Below are 27,650 nucleotides of genomic sequence, written 5' to 3'. Positions count from 1 at the left end.
ACAATGTATTGGAGCTTGATCCTGTGAGTGAGTGAGCACATTTAGTATAGCTTTACTCTATAAGAATCCATCTCTACATACAGTAGTAATCAAGTACATGTGTACATGTTTCGATATAAAAGTACAAAGAAATTGATTTGTACATTTTTTGCATACATTGTTAAATAGGGGTACAATATGACTGGGGATGTAATATTTTTTGTAATTTAAAAAAAAAAGGCTTTTTTTCATTCCATATGGACTTTAAATGAACCGGGTGCATATATCACAAAGGTTTTTCATATCATCTGTTTAAACAGATGTTATGATGTTAAAAAAAAGTAACTGAAGCCTGAATAAAAAACTAGCTCTTGAATCATTTGTAGGGAACCCTGACAGCTACCGATGTCAGTCCAGAGGAAAGTGTGTGTACCTGGTAGAGCTCAATGCGCTGCTCAGACACTCGGGCCCCAGGGTTTTGAAGACGGAAGATCCTGAGCTCAGCCTTCACCAGGTTGGAGGCATTCTTCTCCATGGAGGACACATCAAATGTCAGCCTCCTGAAGTAAGGGTTGAAGTGTGTAGGAGAGATGACATCTACAAAAAAGGAGACAGAATGGCTGAGTGAGGGTGTATAACAAAGAGAGGGGAAAGAGACTGTGGAAAGACTCACTTTGACATTGAAGCATTTAGTTGATTCTCTTGTCTAGACTGAAGAGGGCATAAATGACAAGAATTAAAGATCTGGACCTCACAGCTTTGACCACAGACAATGTGTAAGAGAACTAAAGAGTGAGAGTGAGTAACTGTCTAAACTCTAAGCACACCTGCAGATGTATGAATGTGATACAGAGAACTGAGGTTATGTACTTTCATCCTACTTTGTGTTCCAGAAACAAGGAGACTCACAAGAGACAGATTATAGTAAGAACTGTCAAAATGAAAGCATCAGTGGCCGACATACTGTATCTTGGATTGTAATCTCTAGCATGGGTCAAACTCCAAAAACGCTGAATCATACATTTCCCATAATGCAACTCTTTGCAAATTTTTTTATTAGACTGTTTATGCACGGTACACATGTTTCAAATCCAGAACTCCAATCTGAGGCTTTCTGTTAAAAATGTATTTTTAAACTTAAGCCAAGATAACCCAGATGGTTATGGTGAATGGACCTGTACTTGTATAGCACCTTTCTAGTCTTCCGGCCACTCAAAGTGCTTTTACACTACGTGCCACATTCACCCTTTCACACACATTCACTCAGCGATGGCAAAGTCCATCAAACAGAATCTAACGTATTCATACACATTCATACACCGACGCACGGCATCAGGAGCAATTTGGGGTTCAGTATCTTGCTCAAGGATACTTCGACACGTGGCGGGAGGAGCCGGGGATCAAACCAACAACCTTCCGATTAGTGGATGACCCGCCCTGCCTCTGAGCCACAGCCACCATGATGACATCGTTATCAAGAAAAGGGTCCTCCAGAGCCACATCATATGACAAATTAACAGATCTTGATATATAAATCTATTTGTGATCTCTAGAGAAAATCCAATACGATTTTTAGGTTTAAGTTAAACCCTCTTGGATCGGTGCACAGACACACATACTCTATGGTATTTAGTTAGGGCTGCACAATTAATCAAATTATTAAAATGTGCAATATCCAAATCACAGAAGCAAACAATATTAAAACAAAGTACTGTAGAGTAGAGATGGCTTGGCCTACAAATCTTGTTCTCTAGATTTAATTTATCTAGATTTTCAATGAGCACAGAGAAACTTTGCACTTTCAGCAGATGAATGTGAAAACATCCTTCTAGTGTCAAACTCTGCACATACATGTGGCTCAGAGGCGGAGCGGGTCGTCCATTAATCGGAAGGTTGATACTGAACCCCGAATTGCTCCTGATGCTGTGCATCAGTGTGTGAATGTGTATGAATGAGTTAGCTTCTGTTCGACTATGCCATCACTTAGTGAATGTGTGTGAAAGGGTGAATGTGCCATATAGTGTAAAAGCGCTTTGAGTGGTCGGAAGACTAGAAAGGCGCTATACAAGTACAGGTCCATTTACCACATCATTCTGCACAGTGGAGGTCAGACATCACACTGTAGGAACACAAAGAATTACATTTTTAAATGGAATGACTTTAAGGATCAGTTTCCATCCTACTTTATATTTCTACAGTCATCAGACTTTTAAAATCTATATCAGTGGAACCCTGACACCCAAAACACACACTCCCTTTAGTACGACAGCAACCATGCACAGTAGCAGCAGCACAATCCCCCTCATATACTACTTAGAACCATGTGTGTGGAAGTGTTTGACAGACGCTTACACAGTACCGAGGTGACACGTGCAGCACTGACAGCCATATGTGTTGCCATGTCTGACAGATGCTGCAGAACACACACACACGTACAGTGTAATACTGGAAACCATGTGTGTGGTGGAGGAGTGTTTGACAGTGTCCCACAGCACGGTGAATTAGGAGGCCCGGAGGTCTTAAATTGATGGCTGTAACGTAAGGCAGAAGCCTGGGATTAGCGAGACACTGTGGTTTGTTTAGAGAGAATATACAACCACAGCAACCAAGAAAGCACATGGACTAGGACCAGCTGACAGAGCAGGCAGGGAGACAGGAAACACACATTTTTTTCACAGATTTTTTTGATATAGTTGCCATTTTTGTATATTGCTTTGGTAGTGTTGTTTCTGAATAATAACCATAATATTGAAGGGACCTAGTAAAAGACAGACTGGCACAGTGTTTTCCCCAAAGAATGGAATAGAAAACAACTTCCCGCTAGGGTGCCCAGCCAGTGGAATAAAAACAGATAAAGTGTCTTTTAGGCAGCCTTTCCAGTAGACAAAATGTGCCCTCTAGGGCAGGGCAGTGTTTTTCAAAGTGGGGGCCCGTGGGGACATCAGGGATATCAAAATCTTATATGCCATACCCATCTTTCTCCTTGCCTGCCAATCAAAACGTCATTCATCACATAAACCATCAGTGCTAACCTGGTAGTGGTCTGCAACAAAGCTGCTGCACTCTTGACATTTAGCTAGCTAGACAGCTTTTGCTACCATCGACATAGAGGGACGACATGACAACTCTCCAAAGTGAAGCCAAAACATCTGGATTGCCCCCTGGTGGCTGACTGCAGTATGGACACAAAGCCTGCTGCCTCCATGTTAGCAAAGGGGCCAAACAAAAAAAATCAAAGTACAAGTCAAATAATTTTTTCCCAAAGATGTTTTTTGTCATTTTAGATAGTTCTTACCTAGTTCCACAAGGTAACCTTTAGAGTCTGTTTGAGATGCTTTGGTTCTTTGGTGATGTAAACAATTAGTTTAATGTTGCCCTATGCACTAGAGTCAGTTCGGTGACAGAATGTTACTCCTATGTAACCTATCCGCATCATGATAAAGAGATAACGTAAAAAGCGACAAATAAGGAGGTGGTTGGAAGGATGGATAAAGACTGAATTAGGTTACTGAGGATTAACCTTAACAAATGTATAAAAAAAATATTACACTTAAAACTATTTATGCTGCTGTTTATTTTTTGAGCCAGTATTTATTTAAATTTTGGCAAAAATGCAAGTGGTTCTTCATTACCCACAAGCAGTTCCTGTTTGCACTGTAACTACAGCAGCAGAGAGCAATAAACATTACTGCTGCTGGTACAGATGAAAAAGTCTAAATCTGATCATTATGAGACAAGATCTGTTTTCTTTTATTGGATTTGTGGAGATTTATCCTCAGTGAAATTTGGTGATTGAATGTTGTAATCAAAGTTGTTGGTCAGGTGCCTGCACCGACTTATTCGCTTATGACTTGACACTGTGCAAGCCATGTACAAACCTAAGGGCAGCCATATTGCTAGAAAATATCCAGGTCTTCTAACACCTACATGCTGCAGTCTGTGAATGGGTCAAATGTGGGTAGAATTCACATTCTAACTGGACAATCCAGTGGGAAACCTTTTTATTAGCTTGATGAGAAAAAGTTACAGTATCTATGTAAGGGACTAGACAGCAGGAACACACTGCAGCAGAAGGATGAAGCATACAGGGATTCAGTGTCTGTTGCAGCTTCTGATTATTTGTCCAGCCAACTCTCACAACCACCTGTGAAATACCTCTGCTGCTGCTGCTGCTGTGTTTCAACATGGCTGTCTCCAGAGAGTCTACCTCTCTCTCTATCTATCCTTATAATTTAACCTGTTAAGGAAGAATGAGCAATGATTAGTTAGTAGTTGACAGGAAAATATCAACAACTATTTTGATAAACGATTAATCTTTAAAGTAATTTTTCATGCAAAAACAGTAGAAAATGCTGTTTCCAGCCTCTCAAATGTTAAGAATTAAGATTTTTTTTTCTGTTTTATATAATCTTTAACAGAATGTCTTTGGGTTTAGGACAAAACAAGACATTTAAAGACGTAATTTTTGAAATTGGAATAGACATTTGTCACTATTTTATGACATTTAAATCATTCATTGATTAATCCATAATAATCATTAGTTGCAGCACTAATCCGTCCACACATTGTATGATAGGTAGGGAACACCCTGGGCAGACCACTCTATCACAAGTCTGACTGCCCAGCTTTGGAGAAGTGACATTGCTACCAGGAACAAAAATTACTAAATACTAAAAGTACAGACTGAAGTCTGTGCTAACAGCGAGAAACAGCTGGACATGGAGATTCTAGACCCTCAGCACAAAATCTGACCAAAAAATAAACTTACTACTCTATGGAAAGCTGGTGAGCTGAATGAATTCTAAAGCAATTCTTTGATCTAACAAGCACTCATCATCATGTTTTTAATCCCTTTGCTCCTTCCGGTGCTGATCAGTTGCCAGCATTAAACAGTATGCAGTGTGAGCAGCTGAGGCAGACGAGCCAAGACTAACGGTGCTCTTTCTCATTTCCTTCCCATTCGTCAACAGAGAAAGTCACACTTCCAGCTCCTGGAGGACCAGCTGAAGGTGAACTGTTTAGACAAACTGCTTCAGAGCCTCATGAATGGACCACTGTGCTACAACACAACACTGGGCGCATTGAGACGGGCCATGTAGACACACAGGAGGCCACGGGGCAGACTGAGGACCAGGTGGAGAGATATCTTAACACTGGCCTGGCAACCCCCCCCCGGGATGCCCCAGTCAGAGTTTGCCGATGTGGCCAGGGAAAGGGAAGTTTGGGGTCCTCTGCTGGACTTGCTGCCCCCGCGACCCGATCCCGGATAAGATAAGATGAGAGATGAGAGATGTAGAGACACACATGCAAGCACACACACCTCATGGACATTCACAAATAGAGCCCATTACATGCCTTGGACCGTTATTTGATGTTTTTCGCTTTCATCGCTGAATTTAGATTTTACTGTCCCAGAGGGAGATTTGTTCTTACCGCCAGTAAAACACAGAAACATACTGTTATACATACAAATAACTGTCAAAATCGCTCCCAATTGTCATCTGTGTCTAAATGTGCATGAATGACAGTCGAAAGACTACAGAGGTGCTATACAAGTACCGATCCATTTACCATCCAGTTTACAACAGTGTCAGAGAGGCCATTTGCTATGGTAGAAGGTACAAATCTTCTTTTTTAAAGGCTGTATCTTTGACCAGATAGCAGTATTGTCATTCTCTCTCTCTCTCTCTCTCTCTCTCTCTCTCACCTCAACTGGTCGAGGCAGACGACCACCCACCTAGAGTCTGGGTCTGTCTGAGGTTTCTGCCTCTTAAAAGGAAATTTTTCCTTGCCGCCGTCGCCAAGCGCTTGCTCATGGTGGGAACTGTTGGGTCTCTGTGAATACTTTTAGAAGGAGTACGGTGTAGATTTTGATTTGAAAAGTGTCCTGAGATAACTTCTGTTATGAATTGACGCTATACAAATCAAATTTAATTGAAAATTGAAAATTGAAAATTGAATTAATGTGAGGTGTTGAAGTGTTTGAGATTCTGGTAAGTTTGTTTTTGTTAATTAATTTGTTGATATGGTAAAGAAGCAGGGAGAACTGTACAGATGGGCTGAATCATGCTTTTGTAATCAACAATAAGGATTGTCCACTTTTCTGGGGTAAGTAAAATGCCACAAAGGGCAAAAAACGAATTAAACACATGTATGGAGCTAATGATGGAAGTAGTTAAAGAGTGAGGCATCTCACCTTCTTCTAATCACTGCTGACAGCTGCACATACTCAGAATCGATCACAACAACAAACAACTAACAAACTAAAAAAAATGTTTAAGCCTAAGCACAACCATAACCCTAACCCTAATACTTTTGTTGTTTTTTCAAAATCAGTTTTAAGAAGACATTTTGACTCTTCATGCCTAAACTTAACCAACCAAACCAATGAGGGAAACAAGCACTTGCCAATCAGACGTAGAGTAGAGCAGGTCTTTGCAGAACATAAAAAAAAATCAAGCAAGTGTCTCACCAGGAGGTGGCAAATAGGCAATAAAAAGTAATGTGGAATAAAAACAGAAGTAGTAAAATGGTAAATGGACCTGTACTTGTATAGTGCCTTTCTAGTCTTCCGACCACTCAAAGCGCTTTTACACTACGTGCCACATTCACCCTTTCACACACATTCACACAGTGATGGCAAAGTCCATCGAACAGAAACTAACATTCATACACACATGAACACACACCGATGCACGACATCAGGAGCAATTCGGGGTTCAGTATCTTGCTCAAGGACACTTCAACATGTGGCACCAGGAGCCAGAGATCGAACCCACAACCTTCCGATTAAGGAACGACCCGCTCTGTGTCTGAGCCACAGCCGCCCGCTCAGTTTTGGTGAGTATCGGTGTATCGTATATTTCCCAAATGTTGAAATATTACTTTAACGCTTAAGTGGAGAAGTGGACATTATAGTCTCTGATAATGGGACTTCATTTTAATAAAAGCTTGATTTATTGGTCTATTCTTTGTGGATTTCCACAAAGTTGTACTGTACTTGTCATATATCCACAAATAGTGCTCAGCTAACACAGCTAAGTCCTCACAAACAGTGCAGTAAGTGGACTGCCGGTTGAAATACACTTGGGTATTCAAGTAAAGTGAGATCTGCAGGGAAATTCCAAGGGTTGGTTGAGGGTGTGGGGTGTAAGCAAATCACTGCATGACTGCCTACAGGCAGCAGTATAAAGCAGAGTCAGCCCACATTACCACTGATTTATCCAAACTTGACATGAAAATGATCCACCACAACTGGCGCCGCCACTGTGGTCCGTCTATGTGTGTGCTCGTGTGTGCATGCATTGCTTCATCACACTGACAAGACTAAGACAGGAGTGAGACGAGTGATGTCATATCACACATGCACACACTCGGTGACATGGATTCTGTTCTTTCATGCAGTTCCTCCCTCTGAGAGAAAAGCTGATGTCACATGAGAGCTGTCACACACGGCCGACACAGGGCCCCTGATTCCTGTAATCAGTCACTTCATTACTCATCACTCCCATTACCTCAAACAGCAATGGCAAAGCACTAAAGCATGTGATATGTGGACATAACAAAAGAGTACAGAGAGTTTATGAGTTATTGTTCTATGTTGGTCAAAGCTGTTAAATAATGACAACATGGAGCAAACCATCTACGTGACCCCACTAGTTCTTTGGTTCTGGGGCTTCATTAATGTTAACACTTTGATCACAAATTGATCACATCGTAATGCAACATACAATGTTTTCTGAAACATTTCACTGTCATCTGTCAACAACTTTAGATTAGCAAGTGGAAAGAAGTGAATGAGATGTGGAACCAGCTTCCAGTTGTGGTTCGGGAGGCAGACACCATCTCCACTTTTAAGAGTAAGCTTAAGACATTCCTCTTTGATAAAGCTTATAGTTAGGGCTGGTTTCAAGGTTTCAAGATCTAATGTGCTTTATATTAAGGAATCCTTCACATGACATTGACACAGTATGATAATACGCAGAAATCCCCCAAGTACAGTTTAAATAGTGAGCCGGAAACAAAGCGGGGCTGATCTGTCAGTGACCAATCTATTTCAGATAATAAAACCCTGAACGTCCTCCTGACTGAAGGACCTTGGAGTTCATAGGAAACCTGTGTGAGGATCCATCAAATGCAGGCTTCCTTCCTGAGGGGAGAGGGCTGAAAGTGCTATGCTTGGCTACTCTCTCCTCCCCAGCCTACAAACTCTATGACTAGTGGCTTTGTCAGCAGAAACCATTGGCTTCACAGACCTCTTCCACTCTGCAATGACAGAGTTAGTACCGCTCGGAGTGCTGGACTTCTGGATAATCTGTCATTACTACATCTTTTCCATATGAAATGCAATGTGAAAACAGCATTAGGCTGCACTGCACATGGAGAGATGGTATGATTAGAGTGAAACCTATGATTAGAGTGGTCATTCTTAAATATTATCTAATTGGGGTTATTTCTAGTGAATAGAACTACAGAATATTAAACTATTCGTCATCCTGGATATGTTCTGGAGGGATATCAAAGACCCCTGGGTGTCCCCAGACCTGGAGACACCACTGTCTTTTAAAGAAAGCAGATTTACATTATCTATGTGTAATATTTGTGGGGCTAATGCTCCTTTAGCAGCCATGACACATTTCATTATGTAGTAGACACCTGAATGTAAAGGTACAGCCTTTACATCCTGTTTTTAGATCGTTGTTTGCTTTGTACCATTACATTGTTAGCAATTTGTTAGCTAAAATCAACACCATCATAATGGTAGCTAACACTAGCACTATTGTCTATTGTCTACAAATGTTTGTTTATATGTATGTATAACTGTACATATAAGTCTATTTTTTTTTTATTGAACTTGTTCTGTTTATTTATGCTGTTAGTCTGTGTTTGTAAATTGAGAGCAACGTAAAACCGGAGCCAAATTCCATGTATGTGCACACATACCTGGCCAATAAAAGTGATTCTGATTCTGATTTTGATTAGTCAACTAACAAATCCACTAAATGTTGCCTTTGAATTGGAGCAGTAGGCCTACTTGGGGGTGATGATGTTTCACTATTGAAGAACGGTTAAAAACAGTTGGATTTTCATTTAACATGGTGGACTTTGTTAAAAAACAATAACAATTTGATAAAAACAAACACACGTAGATCTGTCCCTGTAATTTTTACCTGCATGCATGATTTCAAGCAGTTCTGGATATTTACTTAAAGTCTTATGGTCTTAAGTTTTAGAGCTGGGGTCATGACCTAATAAAAGCTGCAACAGCGTGGAAGGACAGCCCCTCCCAGCAGCCTCCTGACCTTAGCTGACCACAGATACACTTCCTGAGTTGTGGATGTGTCGGTTACAGGTTACAGCTGACCAAACTCTCTTGTCTTTCCACACTGAGCCGAACTCCATGGTTTCTGAGGAAAAGATGTAATGATTCAGCTGCGGCTGGCCTCAACTTTACGGGCTACTTTACGCACTGTCAGGGAGTTGGAGGTTGCAACATGAAAGGGTCATTATTGTCTTGGCCGAGGCTGAGAAGAACACCTGCAGTGGGCAAACATCTGACCTTGAAGACAGGAAGAAACAATTTGAGCTAAAACTGTTTCATTTGGAGTCGGTTATTGAGGATTTAGGCAGCCTCAATACTCCACTTCAGCACTTAAAAAAAAACTAATTCTAGACCATGAAAGGGTTTTCTTAACATTTCCATTTTTAGTTTCCAAACCTTGGTTCTCTTTCATGACCGGAACAGGTGGCAGCCATATTATTCAGCTCTATCCACGACCTGAACAATAACAGATTCAAAGTGTGGGAATACATAAATGAAAACATTTGCTGTGAAATAATTACGCTGTGATCCAGAGCTGTTCGGAATTCAGCTGTGACTGCTTTTGCAGATGTGTTGGCATGAAGAAATCCACATGTGCACATGTGTCTCCTCAGCACTGGTAGTGGGTTCTGGCACCAACATCATCATCATTATCATCTCTTTCTCTTCGCACACATATGGCGATATTATTGGGTGTTCCATGTAATATTTTAAACATTTCAGTTACCATGGAGACTTTTATTGCAAAACATGTAGATTTAATATAACATAACATTAGGTTCTATATGTCTTATGAGGAGATATTCTGTTTTTTGGGGGTTTTTTCATTTTAATTTTTTTCTTTGTGTCGGCAAGGTGCAGTGCCTATTTCTGTGCAAATTCCCCCAAACTCAAATTCATGTCCGGATGCAACTGTTTACTACCTCTTACCATTTGAGAATGGAAACAGGACTAAATATTGGTCTGCAGGGCTGAAATGATGGGACTGACTTGAGGGAAAAGTATTTGACCTACTTTTAAAGTATTTCTCACTTCTGTAAGACATGCGTTGGGGAAGAGAAGAATATAAAAAAAATCCCTTTAGTGTCTCAAATCACTACAAATTATGAAAGAAGACAATGACAGAAAGAGAAGATTATAAATATAAAATATATAAAATCAGAAACACTGTTGGTTCTGTTCTAACAACAGCATTTTTATTTAGAAGTTTAATTACAGCAATAACAGTTTAGCTAGCTAGCTGGCTAACAACTATCTTAGGGCTGGGTGATATGGCCAATCGATAAAATCTTAGATTTTTTTCAAATCACAACCAATTTATGATTTTAGTAAATTTTCTTTTATTAAAAACAAACTACATAAGACATCATATTCAACATCAAACCCCACCGCATCTGTAATGTCATATCCCTACGGCCCTTTCTTCTCATAAGGGATACTATACAGCTTCTTTAGGGGGCGGGCAGAGCAGGTCGTTCCCTAATCGGAAGGTTGTGGGTTCGATCCCCGGCGACATGTCGAAATATCCTTGAGCAAGATACTGAACCCCAAGTCTGAATGTGTATGAATGCATTAGTTTCTATTCGATCAGATCATGTGTGAAAGGGTGAATTTGGCACGTAGTGTAAAAGCACTTTGAGTGGTCGGAAGACTTGGTGGACTGTTTTGATAGCTGATAGCTACTTACCCAGATGACCCAGGTCTAAGAGAAGAGTCAAGGTGACGCCCACATTTTTTAACACAGCTGAGGATAGTATTTGTCAACTTGGATGGATACTTTTTAGGCTCAATGATCAGGATTTCTGTTTGATTTGTTGGAGGAGGTCTTGTACGCTGATATTATTAGTGCACAAACACTACTTTAAATCATGTTTAGTTTCCGTGATAGTGATGATAGATAAGATCAGGGCTGCCCAAAGTTGGCCCACCAGATGTAAAAAAAAAAAAAAAAGGGGGAAAAAAAGCTCTTTGAATTAGTTATTCATTATTTCTCACCAAACCAAATAATAGCAGATTTTCCTTGGGAACCAAAGTGGGCGTGTCATATTCTACAGGTTGCTGTGTATTGTGCAGTGCCCTCTGTTGATGATGCATGGAAACATGGGCTGGTTTGCTGTATAGCACCATGGTACCACAAATCTTGAAGGAACTAATTTAAGAAACAGAACTAGTTTGATGGAAAACGGGCCAAGTTTGACACAACCCACCAGATTTGGGCCCAAATTTTGGAATTTTCCCCATTGTGGGACAAATAAAGGAATATCTATCTAAAACTGCTGTGGTAGGTCAGGCTCAGGTTGGGCTCGGACAGAATTCGATGTGATAATATATTTATTATTTCATTAATAATGCATGCAACGGTGATTAATGAGTGAATTTGTTATTTATTAATTTTGATAATAATTTGCAATATATTATATGTACACTGTACTTTACTTTAGCCTGTAATAAACTATTTAAAGGATTTATTGATTTAGTTTAAGCAGATATTCGGTCTGCTCCCACGGTTGGGCCTCGGTTCAGGCTTGCATATAATTTTTTCGGGCCTGATTTTACTGACCTAATCAAAGCTCTAGTACCAACAGTTTGCAGCGTGTATGTACCTGAGAGGAGAAACCAAAAGCAAAAAAAGAGGCCCTGAAAGCACTCGCCACACCACTTTGTTGCTTTCGTTGCTGCCCATTAAGGTCATTGCTCTGAGTGCAAAATAATATTTGAAGCCAACTCAGATGATCAGCATTCTTATCAACTTCTCTCATCTGGTTTTTGGCAGCTGGACGGTAATAGGACACTGTTTCAAGAGATTTGAGTAAGATAAACCGAAACAATAAAACCGAGGTTGGACAAGAATAGGATTTTAAAGTGCGCATCCCCAGTGGAAATTAGATCCTTGGGCAGCAGCGAGAATAGGAGAAGGAAAAATCAGCACATGAAACAACAAATGATATGATATAAGGTAAATGTTTTCACAGTTGTGGAATAAAGAATCCTTTGTGGTGACAGTGAATCTGAGGCTTATAGAAGTGATTTATGGAAAAGGAAACCGGACAAATTGAGAAAGTAATGGCGACAAAGAGGATGAAGACGAATGAAAGAATGATGAAGAGTGCAACAGATAGGAGCAGACGGCTACAGACGCACAGCAGCCAAGAGGAAATGAAGGAAACAGCAAGAGGAGGGGAGGGAGGTGTTGGGAGCGAGAGAATAAAAGAAAAATCTGAGAATAAGACGAGAGGCTGAGAGCGAGAGAGGAAAAGAAAAAGGATCTATGGTGAGGGAATGTGAGCTCCCGCCTGTCTGGTTCCCTGCAGACGTCTCCGCCCTGACGCTCACCTGCCAATAGCAAATTGAAAACAACTCCACACATAATCCCTGGGAACTAAAAATACCCAGCACTTTGAAGGCCCATCCACCATTGCCTGTCAGTCTCCACAGGCCCAATTCCCAGCAACAGATAAACACACATATACACAATGCAGATACATGTTGCGGGAACACATAAGCACACGTATAGACATGGAGTAATGCAGATTTATGTGCTAGGGGTATAATGGTACTTGTATGTGTCCCAACCCGTTCGGTACAAGACATTCAGTTCGGTATTTCACTAACTTGCTTTGGTTGTCCTTGTGATCCAGACAATCAAAGTAGGAAAAATGTGTTCACTAGTTGTGACCCTTTTCTGATGTCACCCATTGGTTGGTGAAGTATCATTTTGAAGCATTGAGTTCAGCATTATGGCTGTCGGAATGTTGGGTTTTTGGAGCCAGCAATTAGTCATGGAGTTCCACAAGGTTCTGTACTTGGACCAATACTATTTACTTTATATATGCTTCCTTTAGGCAACATTATAATTTTTTTTATTGCCTGTTTGCACCGTGGGTCCAAGAGGACTAAAATTTCATCTGTGCTGTATGTCATGCATGTATAGCATATCTGAAGCTGACTTTGAACTTTATCAGGATTCACTCCATTAACTTTCATTGCTATGCAGATGATACACAGTTATATCTATCGATCAAGCCCGATGAAATTAATCAATTATCTAAATTACAAACATGTCTTAAGGACATACAATCCTGGATGAGCTGCAATTTTCTTATATTAAACTCAGAAAAAAAAACGAAATTCTTGTACTCTCCACATGTAATTCAATTCAATTTAATTCAATTTTATTTGTATAGTGCCAATTCATAACAGAAGTTATCTCAGGACACTTTTCAAATAGAGCAGGTCTAGACCGAACTCTTTATAACATTATTTACAGAGACCCAACAGTACCACCATGAGCAAGCACTTGGCGACAAGGGCAAGGAAAAACTGCAGAAACCTAGGACAGATCCTTCGGCTCTAGGTGGGTGGTCGTCTGTCTCGACCAGTTGGGGTGAGACAGACGACCTCTCTCTCTCTCTCACCCCAACTGGTCGAGGCAGACTCCTTATAATAATGTTATAAGGAGTTCGGTCTAGACCTGCTCTGTTTGAAAAGTGTCCTGAGATAACTTCTGTTATGAATTGGCGCTATACAAATAAAATTTAATTGAATTAAATTGAATTGATGTATGCCAGTTGAGTTGCGCTCAAGGCTACGCTTAGTTTCACTTAGTTTATTTGTTATTCTCTCTCTCTCTCTCTCTCTCTCTCTCTCTCTCTCTCTTTCTCTGTCTCTCTCTCTCACCCCAACTGGTTGAGGCAGACGACCACCCACCTAGATCCATAGTCTGTCCGAGGTTTAAATTAAATTGAATTGAATTCTCGTATTCCAGATAGACAGTACACTAAAATATGTTTGTGAAAAGATTTGAGGCGCTAAATAGTCAACACAGTAACAGAATCTTGATTCATATTTGATCAGCGCTGCCTTGTTTGATCTGAGTTTGGTGCGCTGAGCTGGACAGACTCACTGACAATGAACTGTCAATCACAAGGTAGCCATGCCATAAAGCCTACCCTGCTTTATGGTCTATCTTACTCTAAATCTAAAGATTGAGACCATAAACTCATTAGGAAACTGTTGTGAGCTAATAAATCAAGTCAGAAGTATGCTAATTTATCCATAAGACTCAGTACTATCAGACTTCATTTTTCTTTTCTTCTCTTCTTCTTTGCAGCTAATGGAACTACCCCCTGCTGGCCATGAAAAGAATGCAGGTTTAGGGCACTTGTGCCCCCATGTTATAAAAAAATTAGGCATTCTCTTGGATGCCCCTATGGCAGGTAAAACTTTTAAAAGTAAAAAAAGTCCCTATAGGTAGAACAATACATGAACTGGTAAATCAATGACTTCAAATTTCCATTTTAAAATGACACAATAAATGCTGAATCGTAATATTGAGATTTAAACTACAAATGCAGGTTATAATGCAGGGATATACAGCTGCTAAAGACTAACAAGCCCTCATCCACTCAAGTCACTCTTGTACACAGAACATGTTGAATCATTTTCCTATGGTATCTATATGAGAAGAAGGGAGCCGCAGTGGTAAGATATTACAGATGTGGTGTTTCACATGTCTGTTGTAGAAAAAAAAATTAATTTAAAATTGTAAATCAGATGTAGCGTGAAATAATCTGAGATTTTATTTTCAGGCCCTATCACCCAGCCCTACTTTAGGGTGCCTTTCCAGTAGAGGAAACATGGTAAGGTGCCCTCTAGGGTGCTAATCCTAACTCTAATTTGACTATTTCACCATAAATTCATCACAACTTTCTGTGCTGGGTCCCTTTGTTTTTGTTGTCACCCCTTCAACTCAAACAGTCCACCACTGCTTATGACTCGCACATCACTATTTCCTAGGAATACTGAGCAGCAAATATTAAGCTGAGACAATGCTTTGTGTCATCTGTAGCTGCTTCCTGCAGTATTTTATAACTGTATTGTCAAATGATCTTTCTGATACGTGCTCCTCAAACCCCTCTGTAGTTCAATTTTAATATAAATTTGCCTATGCCTTAATAGCACACACTGAAAGGTTGGTGTTCATGTGGACTGACGTTAAACTTGGCCTCCCCCTGCATGGTGAAGGCTGTCAAATGCTTGCTGGGATGGCTCACTTCCACTGTTGCTGTATGGCAACAAGGCAATTAGTAAGCATAGCACACACACACACACACACACACACACACACACACACACACACACACACACACACACAGTGTGGTTTGTGCACATGCAGAGTGGCAGCAGGGCAGATGAATGTTGCCTCATTACTCAGTGAATGACACACACTGTCATGACCACAGCTCCAGCAGACTCTGCTCGACCAGCCTATTGCATAAACTGAGGCTGAGAACTGGCACAGCCAGAACACTGTCCAAACTCCTATCCAGCACCACCACACCACCACATAGTCTGAGCCTCAGCTTGTGCACCAAACATCCACCTCCCCTTCCTCCTCGCTCCTATTAAGACTATCATCTTACACAGGACTTGTGCCATTGCTGTAAACAATACAGAAAATGCTGGAGGAGATCTTGTTATTCTTTTAACTCTCTCACTCAATTGCTCTCTTTCTCTCCCCTGTTACGCAATGCTGCTTGGCCACAGTGGCTGAGCAGTTCAAATGGCAGCAGCGCCCAGGTCTTGCGTAAGTGAACAGAAAGCGGGCTCTCAACAACAACCCTGTGGTGAGGTCCGTCACTCAGGCAAATACACTGAGGTCTTAAAAGTTTTCAGCTCTCCCTGCAGCTGCCTTCTCTCCCTCAGTTCACTCCGTCACAGGAAAAGAGGATTTCAGCTGAATATGGATGATCCTGATTAAGAATCACAGACAAAAACAACAATCCCAGCCTGCAGTCATCGCAATCCAACGCTGGCACTTTACAGAAATGAAAAATGATGGTCAGTTACCATGCAGTCTGTTTGCAGCAACGCTGCAATAACACTATGACTGCACGTTCTATTACTGCCCTGAAAACTACGAGATCCATCATAGTGACAATGACATAAGCTGAAGAAAACACAAAGCTCAGAGAGTTCCAGCTCCGGGAAAGCAGAGGACTTCCACTCTGCTTGGATGAAATAGGTACAAAATGTGAAAAGAATAGGACTGAATGCATACTAAACACTTTGCTAAGGCTATAGCACCAAATGTAACAGCATCCTGAGCTGAAGTGTATCTAATTTTGTACCAAAGTGGTTTTGCTCTTTCTTTGGACTTCATAGTAAATCCTTACTAAGACAAATTTTAAATGATGACCGGTCTTTTGAATTTGCCATAGGTGGACTTACATTTAGTTCTGGAGACAAAACAAGAATGGTTAAAGTCAAGATTATGCATCTAAGCTCATAGCAAGAGCTGAGCTTAGGTGAACGCTGGACTGAACGTATCCAAACGTGAATGTATCATTGTAGCGAATGAACATGAGCAATGCTTGTGCATTATGCAATATAAAAAATGGCTCATTAAGTGAATGATGATCACAAGAAATCATGAACAGTGTATGACCACGAGCCAACAGCTGCAAGGTCCTCCACCCAAGAAAAACTCACAACACTATGTAAAGAAGCTCATTTCACCGAACTGTTCATTTTTTGGGACTGTGAACTTACTTCAAAATTTTAATTTGTGAAATATGAACTAGTTCACTTCAATCTGTGTGAACTGAATTTACACAGCACTGTCAGTGGCTATACTCTGCATCCTCTTCATATTTCTACAGACTGCATCAAGAACCCAGGAGCACTGTTATCTGCCACACATTGCTGTCTTCTCTGATATATCAACTCTGATGACTCAGAGAATACCATGTAACCAATACAGCTTTCTTTTATATCATAAGGCACTGGCATCTCACTGGCAAGGTTCAGCCTTTGCTGAAAATTTACACGTTTAGCTTAGTAACACACTTTTCATTGGTCTTCGTAAAATTAGTGACAGGCTAATCCTGCTGGTAGAATCCTGACAAAAAAAACATAGAGAGAGGGGGAGAGAGCACACCACTCACTTTAGCTTAAATACACTGCCTTCTTTGCTCATTTTGAAATCCAATTATTGTATATAAAGCTCTAATTGGGTCAGGACCACTCTACATTGCCGATTCCCTGTTGTTTTATGTGTAACATTCTCTCAGATCCTTAATTTCAGGTTTGTTAGATGTTTAGAACCACAGGGTATCAGCTAGGGGTATCCCAATGTATCAGGAAGTAATTCAAGACCTTCGATTGACTTTCAGCCAAATCATCTTGTTGTCCAAATGGATGATTCTGAGTGAGCCATGAAGTTTATGAAGAGTCTGGGTGTATTTTCTGGGCTAAAGCAACACTGGCAACCCTACTTTTTGTGTCTGTTTTCTAGTGATTTTATACACAAATTATACACATTTTTGTAGAAAATAGAAAAATGAAAATCAAACAGTTTTTAAAATGTCACTTCTCACTTTTTGACCATGAAAAAGAAAAAAAACATCATGTATTTTCATTTGAATTTTTGTATTTTAATGCCCAATTTTGAAAAGAAAATCGAATGACCAAAATACACACTGACCTATCTGTATAAAACATAAAGAGTTTGGTTTGGTCATGCATTCAACATTAATTCCATTGTATGAGTGTATACTGCTATAGTTAGACTGATAGAAATGATGAAAAAACCCTCTGTATCTTTGTTTATCAGTGAGCTCTGGACCTCCTCCCAGCGCTGAATCATGCCTGATCTCTGTGTGTGTTTGTGCTCGTGTGTTTGGCTGTTTTTACAAGTCTCCCTTCACAAACCAACAGCCGCCACACGACTGGGTTTATTTAGAGAGGTGCAGGGGAGATTAGCCAGAGGTTTCACTCGGACTAACTAAACACCATCCGTCACACACAGGCAACATGCACACTGGGCTCTACACATCACAAACACACAAACACAAGTGCTAGTGTGGCAAACTGACAAAGAGCCACGTGGCCAAACCTGCACTTTCACTTCAAAACACGAACACATACCCATTTTCTCTAATTCTACACACAAATAAACAGAATACCAGAGGAGAGCCAGCAGGCCCTCTAGTATCTCAGACCCTCTATGGTCCCTCTATAATCTTTTGCTATTACAGCTACTACAGCTATTACAGCTTCTTCTAAAGGAAGCTAACAATAGTAGGAGCTGCTATGAATGAGGAAAGAATACATGTTGTTGCTAGCTTAACAACCTTACATCACAACTTTGGAATGGGAGACCAACACCAGCACTGCTAAATTCTGCACAGAAAACTAAGACACCTAAAAGTTATACATGCAGCATACAACTATTCTCATAGTGTCACACTCCCTCTGCCTGTGCTGTGTCGCAGCCTCTCTGTGGATTGTTTCGATAGCTGGTCTACTCTGTGTGCAGCTGAGTAGAGCGACTGAAACTGCTGTTTTTATCATCTACATCATACACATACATGCATGAATCAAGGATTTATTTCAGCCAAACCAGAGTTGGTGATTGTTGAAACAGTGGACAGACTAACAAAGGCTGTGTTGGTGCGTTTTATTTAGTTTATGTCCACTTTGAATGAAGTTTATGATGTCACAATGATCCATCCATTCCAGTGTTGGAGATTGTTGGAAAGGCTAACGAAGACAGTTTTGGTGAGTTTTATTTTATTATATAAGTGTGTTTTACAAATATCTGCTAGGTGAAATTATTGGTTTTGTCAATGGAGTCTGGTTTATTGCTTTGGTGCTCTAGTACGATCTTGTGGCAAGTAAATTTTGTATATATAACCTTTAAACCCTAAAAAACTAGTATGTGGACCTGAATGTTATGTGGATTGTTTTGTCAAATGCAATAAGAACTCAGGACCAACACTAATCTTATCAAGACGTGACTGAATTATATTAAATACAGTTTCTTTGTCAACGGCATTATAAAATTCTCTGTTTCCACTATCAGTTACATATAGTCACAAAACGTCAGATCACTGCATCCCTCCTTCATTCCTTCCTCAAGTTATGTTCAGAGACATGTTTTTTTACGTGGGGGTGGGGTTCAGACAGAGGGCTTTAGTCCATTGCTCACAGTTTGCCACAGCAGACACATGGCATTAACTGTCCATATAAACAGGGCTACTCCTTTCAGTCTTTCTGCTTCCTATTAAAAAAAGTGACACGTCCTTCCTGTAGACTCTTTAAAGAGCTGATTAGGGGCTGAAATGAAACTTCTGCCAAACAACACTTTATTTCCTAAGCCAGCACCCCCCCCCCGGAAGTATACATGCCACAGGAATGTCTCTTCATATTGCTAATACCTGAACAGACAACAAGGCTGCCAGCACTAAGTACTTTCATTGTTTAAGCAGATCTGTTATTTCAGTTCCCTTCATTTGCTTCAGTGAATATTGCTGCTATCTTAACTGAAGTGCAAACTCTCATGTAATGCTATTAATGTGACTTTGCCAACACAAATGCTGTTAAAAAGCAGGTTCAAAGTGTGTAATGTGGTGAATTGTTACCTGATGGGGAGCTAATTACTGCCTTTGAATTTGACTCACTAAATAAAAGCAGAGGGCAACATGTGGTCCACATTTGCTTTGTAAATAAGCAGTAAATCTTTGGCTCTCCATGTTCACTCCCTGTAACAAACAGGCTTTCTTTAAATGCTGTTTGAAATGCTTGCCAAGCTTATTAGTGTTCTGACAGGATATTTACAGCAGTGGGCACTCTGTGTCACTGTCAGATGCATTGATGAGGGATTTGTGCTGTAATGTGCCTGTGTTTCCTGGGCAAACAGCAGTGTAAATCAGATGCCACATACTGTATCATTAAAGACAAACACTGGCCGTGAGAAAGAAGGTTTTTATCAGTTGCTGAGGGGAGCAGTTGGAGTGTGCTCAGCCTTGCTGAGCAGCCTGTCTGCCTTCAAGGACAGATATGCTTTATCGTTTCACACTGTTACACTCCCGATCTCTGCACACCACAGGAACAACACAACTCTGCTACTTTTACATCTTCTGCAGATTTGTGATAAAGTCAACAATATCTGCTGGAGTATGAAGGACGCTGAGTGAAACCTGCTGTACAAAACCAGAAACTCCGTATCACTAAAGATGGAGTTGGTCTGCAGGTTGGAGAGGTTTTCAATCTTATTTTCCTAAGAATTCGGTTAATATCCAACTAATGAACTGTATGGAAAAGGGCAGGCACTCAAAAAATATTTGGCAGGTGATTGGATGAACCATCTGTCTATCAGTGTCTATCACAGGCAAACTCCAACCAACTAGATCAAACCATATAACGTACTCAAATTCTTACTGAAGTCAGTCGCAAGAAGAGAGAAAACATCTTTTCCATGGAGAAAAGCCTTCAGTGCCGTTCTTTGCTCTTCTGTCAATGAAGAAATACTCTCTATAGACTGATAGAACTGATGCTAGCAGCATCCCTCATCGGATGTTGATTGGTCCAGACCACTATGGTTGACACAAGCACTTAGCTTAAAGCCTGGAAAGATGGATTCTCGCATGATCTCATGATTTTGTGATCTTGTGATCAAGCTGCTTTGCAAGGTTAACTAATGTTATCTGGAAGGTGCAAATTGAGCGCTACCAATGTTTGGCAGTTGTTGAAGCCGTCTACATATGATCAGTGGTATAAACTCTCCTTACCACAAGATGAAGTGACAGGTTGTAGGCATTTATTCTGCTCTGAAGAACAAGACAGGTAAGAACTTGACAATCAAGAAGGGGTTGGGTACATGTAAACCTCTTGCAGCATGAATGCTGCTACTGAGCATAATCACTGTTTTGCAATTCAGTATAAAGAGATTCTTTGCAGCATTCAATAACCACCAAATCATATACTGCAGGTGCACAATGGAGTGCTGTAGGGATGATATATTTCTGTAGTCCAACCCTGAAGTTAGCATCACCCTGGTTCCTTCAACCAAAAGCCTATGGTATTTCTCCATCGGATGTTGGATTGTTGCAGAAAATCAGCTCTGTCATGAACAAAGTCATGATATTTACACATTTTATTCAGCAAGATACTCTTCTCAAATGAAAACCACTTTTATGTTTTTTGAAGCGTAAATGTGATTGCCAGAAGTAAAAAGCTAACGTTAGGCTATAAAATATTGCACCACGGACGCATGACTTCAATGTCACCACCACTGCACTTCCAACTTGTGATTAAATCTTGTAATTAAAATCTACAAGTTGTAAAGTTTGAATTAGAATAGTATGCAAGAGTGTGCCTATAAGGTGGACTAGCGAGTAGATGCTGTTCATACTTTAAATATCCTGCTAGTATATTCATATACATATCTATAATGTTATTTTTTATATATATATCCCTGTACATATGCACATTACTCTGCACTTTACTGCTTTTTGCACTTCTGGTTAGATGCTTAACTACATTTCGTTGTCTTAGTCTAATGCCTAATCTAATATAGATGAGGGTCTTTGTTTTAATGCCACTACAACCTCTGACAAATGAAAATCTCTTAAGGTTGTGTTAACCACAGACCTTATTTCAGACATCTAACCAAAAACACCATTTGACAAACCAATTGACTTCAAGGAGAGGTAACTGGAGGTGTTAAAATGCTAACTCAGTTCCGGGTGTAAGGACTCATTTCTGCAGCACTACAGTAATTTAAGCATAGATGTGACACATTTTGAGTACAAGTTTCTTTCCTATCATAAATAAAATACACGTTTTAGTGTAGACAAAAGCTGTGGCTCAGAGGCAGAGCGGGTCATTCCTTAATCGGAAGGTTGTGGGTTCGATCCCCGGCTCCTGGTGCCTCATGTCGAAGTATCTTTGAGCAAGATACTGAACCCCAAATTGCTCCTGATGCCGTGCATTGGTGAGTGAATGTGTATGAATGTTAGTTTCTGTTCGATGGACTTTGCCATCACTGAGTGAATGTATGTGAATGTGGCACGTAGTGTAAAAGCGCTTTGAGTGGTTGGAAGACTAGAAAGGCACTATATAAGTACAGGTCCATAAAGTTGTTGTTGTTGTTGCGTAGACAACCAGTCAAAGAAGATGCAACACATTTTCCATGAACAAGGACCCAGTTACAGTTCATGCATCTAGCTTTGAAGTACGTTTTGACTGAAAATGAATTATTTTAGACCCTGAAAAGTTGATTCCCAGCTGGAACCAAAAAGTATCAAGTTTCCTTGCATAACAAAATGGGTGTATCAGATTCTACAGATCGTGCATTGTGCAGCGCCCCCTGTTGATCATTCATCTGATACATACAGATACATACAATGGTTCCACTCTTGATCTCTGGTGGAAACGCAGGCTGGTTCACTAGATAGCACCAAGGTTCCAAGAATGTTGAAGAGAACAGGTTCAAGAACCAGAGCTAATTTCATGGAAAAAGAACAGTGGGCTCAGTTGGTTTTTCCATTGGCACTTTTGGCAAACCATTCCGCATTGATTTGCGTTTCCATTACCAGTTTAAACATGCCGAGTTGTACCGAGTAACAACAGCCTGACAATTCAGTACACTGCCACTGTCACCAACTCAAGCCAAGCGCATCATCAGTAAAAGACACACATTCAAAGGGGTAGCCCCATTGTAATATCACGCATAGCCAAACCAAGACAAGCCAAGCCAGCACATGTGTGTGGAAATGGGCTAAGTGTGGAGGAAGCTGGAACTCTATAGCACTCCAGAGACATAAAATCAGCTGGAGGGCACACAGGCATTCTATCCACTCAGCTCCATTACAGCCACACAAACAGCAAAACATTGTGTCGGCCAGCCCCAGATATACAGCTGAGGCACACACAGCCATTCACACATACACAGGCTGCAGTCAAGGTGAGACACTCCTGAAGAAAATCTTTGTGAAATTGTAGTTACTAACAAGTTGTGCAGAATCTACCAAAGGCTGTGATGTTTTCACTGCTGCAGTGTTCATAACAGAGAGCAACAGGTCAAAGGGCACAATCGAGTATTACACAATTATTACCTCTCTCTGCCCTGTCTAATTCCTGCAAAGCACCATTTTCAAGGCATAGTTAATAATAACTCATTTGAAAAACTGACTTAAAAACGTAGTGTTCAAAATATCTGATGACTGCAGATTTTTTCTCAGCAGGAAAAACACAAAAGGGAAAAAGTGATTCAGCAAGATAAAATGTGGGTCTGCTATGAAGCACATTTACAGGAATAGTTCAATATGTAAGAAACATTCTCAGTATGGTTTGAATGTATAAACTGGTTCTTGCAAACTGTTATAAAAGAGGTCAATTTGTGCAACACACACTGGTCCCAATGTACACATCACACATGCCTCACAGACAGATGAAGTACAGTAGCCCATCTGGGGAATATATGTGATAGACCTGCTGCTTTTCTGAAGAGTTGACACATGCAGGTTTTTAGGCCTACATAGAAAACCACAGACTGCCATACATCAGTGAGTGATGCCCTTTAGGAAGCTAAGAACACCCATGTTTGCCAAAAAAAAACCCCTTTTTTTTTTTTTTTTAAAAAAATTTTGAAATTTTAAGAGGAAAAAAAATAAAAAAAAAAGGGGAGGAAGGTTTGTTTTTTCAAAAGAAAAAAAAAAAAAAAAAAAATTTAATTTTTAATTGAGGGAAAAAAAAAAAATAAAAAAAAAAAAAAAAAAAAAAAAAAAAAAAATTATTATTTAATAAAATATTTAATTAAACTTAAAAAAAAATTATTTTTTTAAAAAAAAAAAAAAAAAAAAAAAAAAAAAAAAAAAAAAAAAAAAAAAAAAAAAAAAAAAAAAGGTAGGAACAAGGTAGGTATCAATTTTATAAAAACCAAAACAACCCTGATGGCATCACTTTAGTCCCTTTGCAATGCAACCCAGACCATATCACGACATTACCCAGAGGAGCTGTATGTGAGAATGCAAAAGTCTGAATCAGTTGAACTGGACATTAAACTGACTTTACCCTGCCACCTCTGTGGTACAAAGTCTGTGCAATGTCTGATTGTAGCTGCTCCTTACTCTTTTCTGCCTGCGTGTTTGTTTCTTTCCACTCTCTCGTTGATACCACAGATACGTCCAAATAGATGTTGCACTGATATCAATACAAAATCATTACGCACCTTGGTGCCACCCCTCCCCTAACCCAAAGTGTTTCCAGTAGGTGAGAGCATGTCTGACATGGACAATGTCCTGCTGTGTGCTACGTGTGTGAAAGGGCAACTCTAGACAATGTCTAGACAATGTCCAGCTTATGACATCATCAGGGGGTTACTTAGAGTTGGCAAAGTCTCCAGAGCCACAGAAGACATTGTGAGTCTTTTCACAGGCTGAGTAGAACTCCTCATGACATTTGTGTGTAAAATTAGTTGAATTCCCCTTTAACTTGTGATGTCAGTATAACAGACCTTAAAAGTTATTTGCAACTCTGCAGATAAATGCCAGTAGAATGACAAAGGGGTAGGATGGGAAGGAATAGAATCTGGCTGGGGGGAGGTAGTGGCAGTTGGAGGGGTCTTCCTTCTACCCGTCCAAAGCCCAGCAACAGAGTATCTCTTCTGCTGGAATTTTCCATAGAGCGAGTGGCAGGCCGGGTATACACACACAATGCCTCAGAGCTAACTGGGTTTAAATAGATGGCTGTGAGACCTGGGACAGTGCCTCCAGCATGCCCATATACACCCCCTCACCCTGCTGCCCAGCATTTCTGTAAGGCTTCCAGGGCAATTGTGCCCCACATTGCTGCCTCTGAGGACTTCCTGGCGCCCAACCAAATAAGGCAGATACCCTGTGTGGTACGTGTGTGTGTGTGTGTGTGATATTCACTCTCACAGCAACTCACGCTCACACGTCAAGTAAAAGAGACTAAATAAATAGAGCCGCTGAAGGGTTAACTGCCTGATCTCTCTCCTGTCAGAATCTGTCTCCAGATGTGAGGACCTGGCCAGTGTCACCAGCTCACATGAATGGGAATCAATTCTGGCCTCTTTCCTCCCTGCGTGTTGACTCAGTATTATTTATACCCTGTAAACGCTCTCCTGGCTATACTTGGCATCAGGCCCGATCTATTCATATTTAAGGTATTTACACAAGAGGCAGGGCCAAGCATAACATTTAATGCAAAATACACCTTGGGGCATACAAAATGTTGCACTAATTTATTATGCTTCAGTTCATGTGCTCACATTTCTGATGTGAAGGGAAAAAACATTTTGGGGTTAATAGTGCTACAGTTCCATCTAATATAATTATTTTGTTTCCACACCCGTGCCTTTCTTGTGATGTTTCTTTGATCTGCTGAACGAGAAATTCATCTTCTCCACATGGGAGGTCAAAGGTCAGGAGCTTTCAGGTGTTAGTATGCATTTTTGCATTTTAGTTCAATCTGAAAATGTTGGAATTTTTTTAGGCTGTTTGAGGGGCAGGGGCAAAAAAAATAAAAAGGGCACCAGCTATGCGGTAGGGCAGCAGCGTGCAGCATGATGCCTGATGCATTTAGTCTGAATTTAGGCTTGATCACACAACACTAACCCTAACCCCACGGAGTCTGCCATGTTGAACCGCCATGTTTCTACAGTAGCCCAGAAGAGACAAACCAAACACTAGCTCCAGATAGGGCCGATTTTCATGAGTTTCATAGCCACCACAGTTTCTCCTACACGCTTGGAAGGTCAGCAGTATTAAGCTGGCTGCAATCTGCAACTATTCTGATATATATGCCACTAAATCCTACAAACTGGTCATTTAAGGCTGATATTGATGTTAGTACCTATGGGGATGCTCCACCAAACTTTACACATAAAAATATTAAAATTGTCCACATGGAAAAATCCTAGAAACATCAAAGATCAACACCATGTTATTACGTCAACTACAGGGGATTCCAAGTTAGACACTGTTAACAAGGACAAATGGGTCATGAATATGTCTAAGATAGGAAGGAAGATATTCACAGCGGTGGTCGAATATTGCCAGGCAGAAGCATTTTTTTTCCAGTGAGCTGCCTAATGGTAAAAAAGAGTGGGAGAAAGAGTGAGAAAGAGCTTGCATATGCTTCTTAGTGATGATAATGCCAATATTCAACTCACTACATACTACTTTACACTGACAGTATATAATAAGTGGACAGAGTTTCCAGGTCTGGGAAGTGAAGTGTCTTAAACCTGCATTCTTTCTAATGGCCAGCAGGGGGCAGCTCCATTGGTTGCAACAAAGAAGTCTGATAGTATTGAGTCTTATGGAGAAATGACCCTACTTCTGACTTGATTTATTAGCTCAATAAACAGTTCCCTAATGAGTTTATGGTCCCAATCTCTAGTTTCAGTCTTCTTCCATACAGCATGATACAAATTATGGTAAATGATGGTCCCATTAGGAGCAAAATAGACGATAAAGCTGGGTATGCTTTAGGGCGTGGCTACTTTGTAGTAGAGACAGGTCAATGTCAGTGAGTCTGTCCAGCTCAACGCACCAAACTCAGATCAAACTGTCAAAACATATGTCAAACATATTTTAGTGCACTGTTTATCTGGAATACAATATTTGTGTGACCGTTGTTTCCTGCTACAGACGAGTCAAAATCAAGTGCAGCCAACTAAACTGTATGAAAAATTCTATTAATTCAAATGAAAAGGTTTGGAATATAATTGGTGGTGTTGATCTGGCAGGACTGTGGGGGTATATCTGAATAAAAGGGTTGGGAAACATGAGGTAGCCAGTGTTAAAGAGTAAAAGGGTAAATATGTGCTCATTGTGGTCTGTGCCTAACTGCTCACAATACTCAGTACAATAACAACTTGTCTTTACTAGTCATCACTGTCATGATGCCACCCCTCTAAAGTCAGCACCTGCATTTGGAAATTTGATGACAATATCATCACATTCTGTTCAGTTCACTCCCTTCTGCTTTAAAAGCTGCATTCTGCAGCTGCTTTCACATCAAATGGACAATAAAAAACAGATATGAATCTGTATGATCACTCTGGTTGCAACAATGTGTTTGAGTCCTAATCCAACTTTGCCCAAAATCAGCTCTTTAATGAGGCTTTAAACCCTGCTGTGGGAAGTGTACCCAGAGACAGTGAGGTAGACAGAGCAGCAGACTGCAGGGCCAGTCTGTCCTGTTTACTGCTAAACAGCTGGGATGCTGGTGTACTGGGTTTCTCTGTTAGATGATTGATAGTTTTCATAGAGGAACTTGATCAACTAAGGGGAGTGCAGTGAGAATAAACGTGCCTAACACTGTCAATTCAGCAAGTGTCCATGCTACTGTGGCACACAGTCAACAGTTTATAGGGATTATAATTTTAGTAGAAAGTAGTTCCAGTGAGTGGGTATGAGGCAGAACTCTCAGAGGCATCTAACTCTAAACCTGAGTGAACAAAACCAAAAGCTGTCTGCATGGAGAGACACAGTGGGCCCACACTAGAGGAGAAAAAAACTTAGGTCAAGTTAAA

General features: G+C 40.4%; 2 protein-coding genes across 3 annotated transcripts in view; both read right to left on the bottom strand.

The window, feature by feature from the left end:
• Positions 1–27,650, bottom strand: part of LOC127367359 (transforming growth factor beta-2 proprotein-like) — a 42,947-nt gene that overhangs the window by 12,224 nt on the left and 3,073 nt on the right. The window contains exon 3 of the mRNA XM_051407120.1: positions 413–576. Within this exon, the coding sequence (XP_051263080.1) occupies positions 413–576 (164 nt within the window). The remainder of the gene's footprint in view (positions 1–412; positions 577–27,650) is intronic.
• LOC127367458 (transforming growth factor beta-2 proprotein-like) overlaps positions 1–27,650 on the bottom strand; it is a 46,605-nt gene that overhangs the window by 16,199 nt on the left and 2,756 nt on the right. For both annotated transcript variants that reach the window (XM_051407335.1, XM_051407333.1), the window contains one exon: positions 413–576. In XM_051407335.1, the coding sequence (XP_051263295.1) occupies positions 413–576 (164 nt within the window). The remainder of the gene's footprint in view (positions 1–412; positions 577–27,650) is intronic.

The sequence above is a fragment of the Dicentrarchus labrax genome, unplaced genomic scaffold, assembly GCF_905237075.1.
Source record: "Dicentrarchus labrax unplaced genomic scaffold, dlabrax2021, whole genome shotgun sequence".
NCBI classification, from domain to species: Eukaryota; Metazoa; Chordata; class Actinopteri; family Moronidae; genus Dicentrarchus; species Dicentrarchus labrax.
This window is presented reverse-complemented; position numbering and strand designations above follow the sequence as displayed.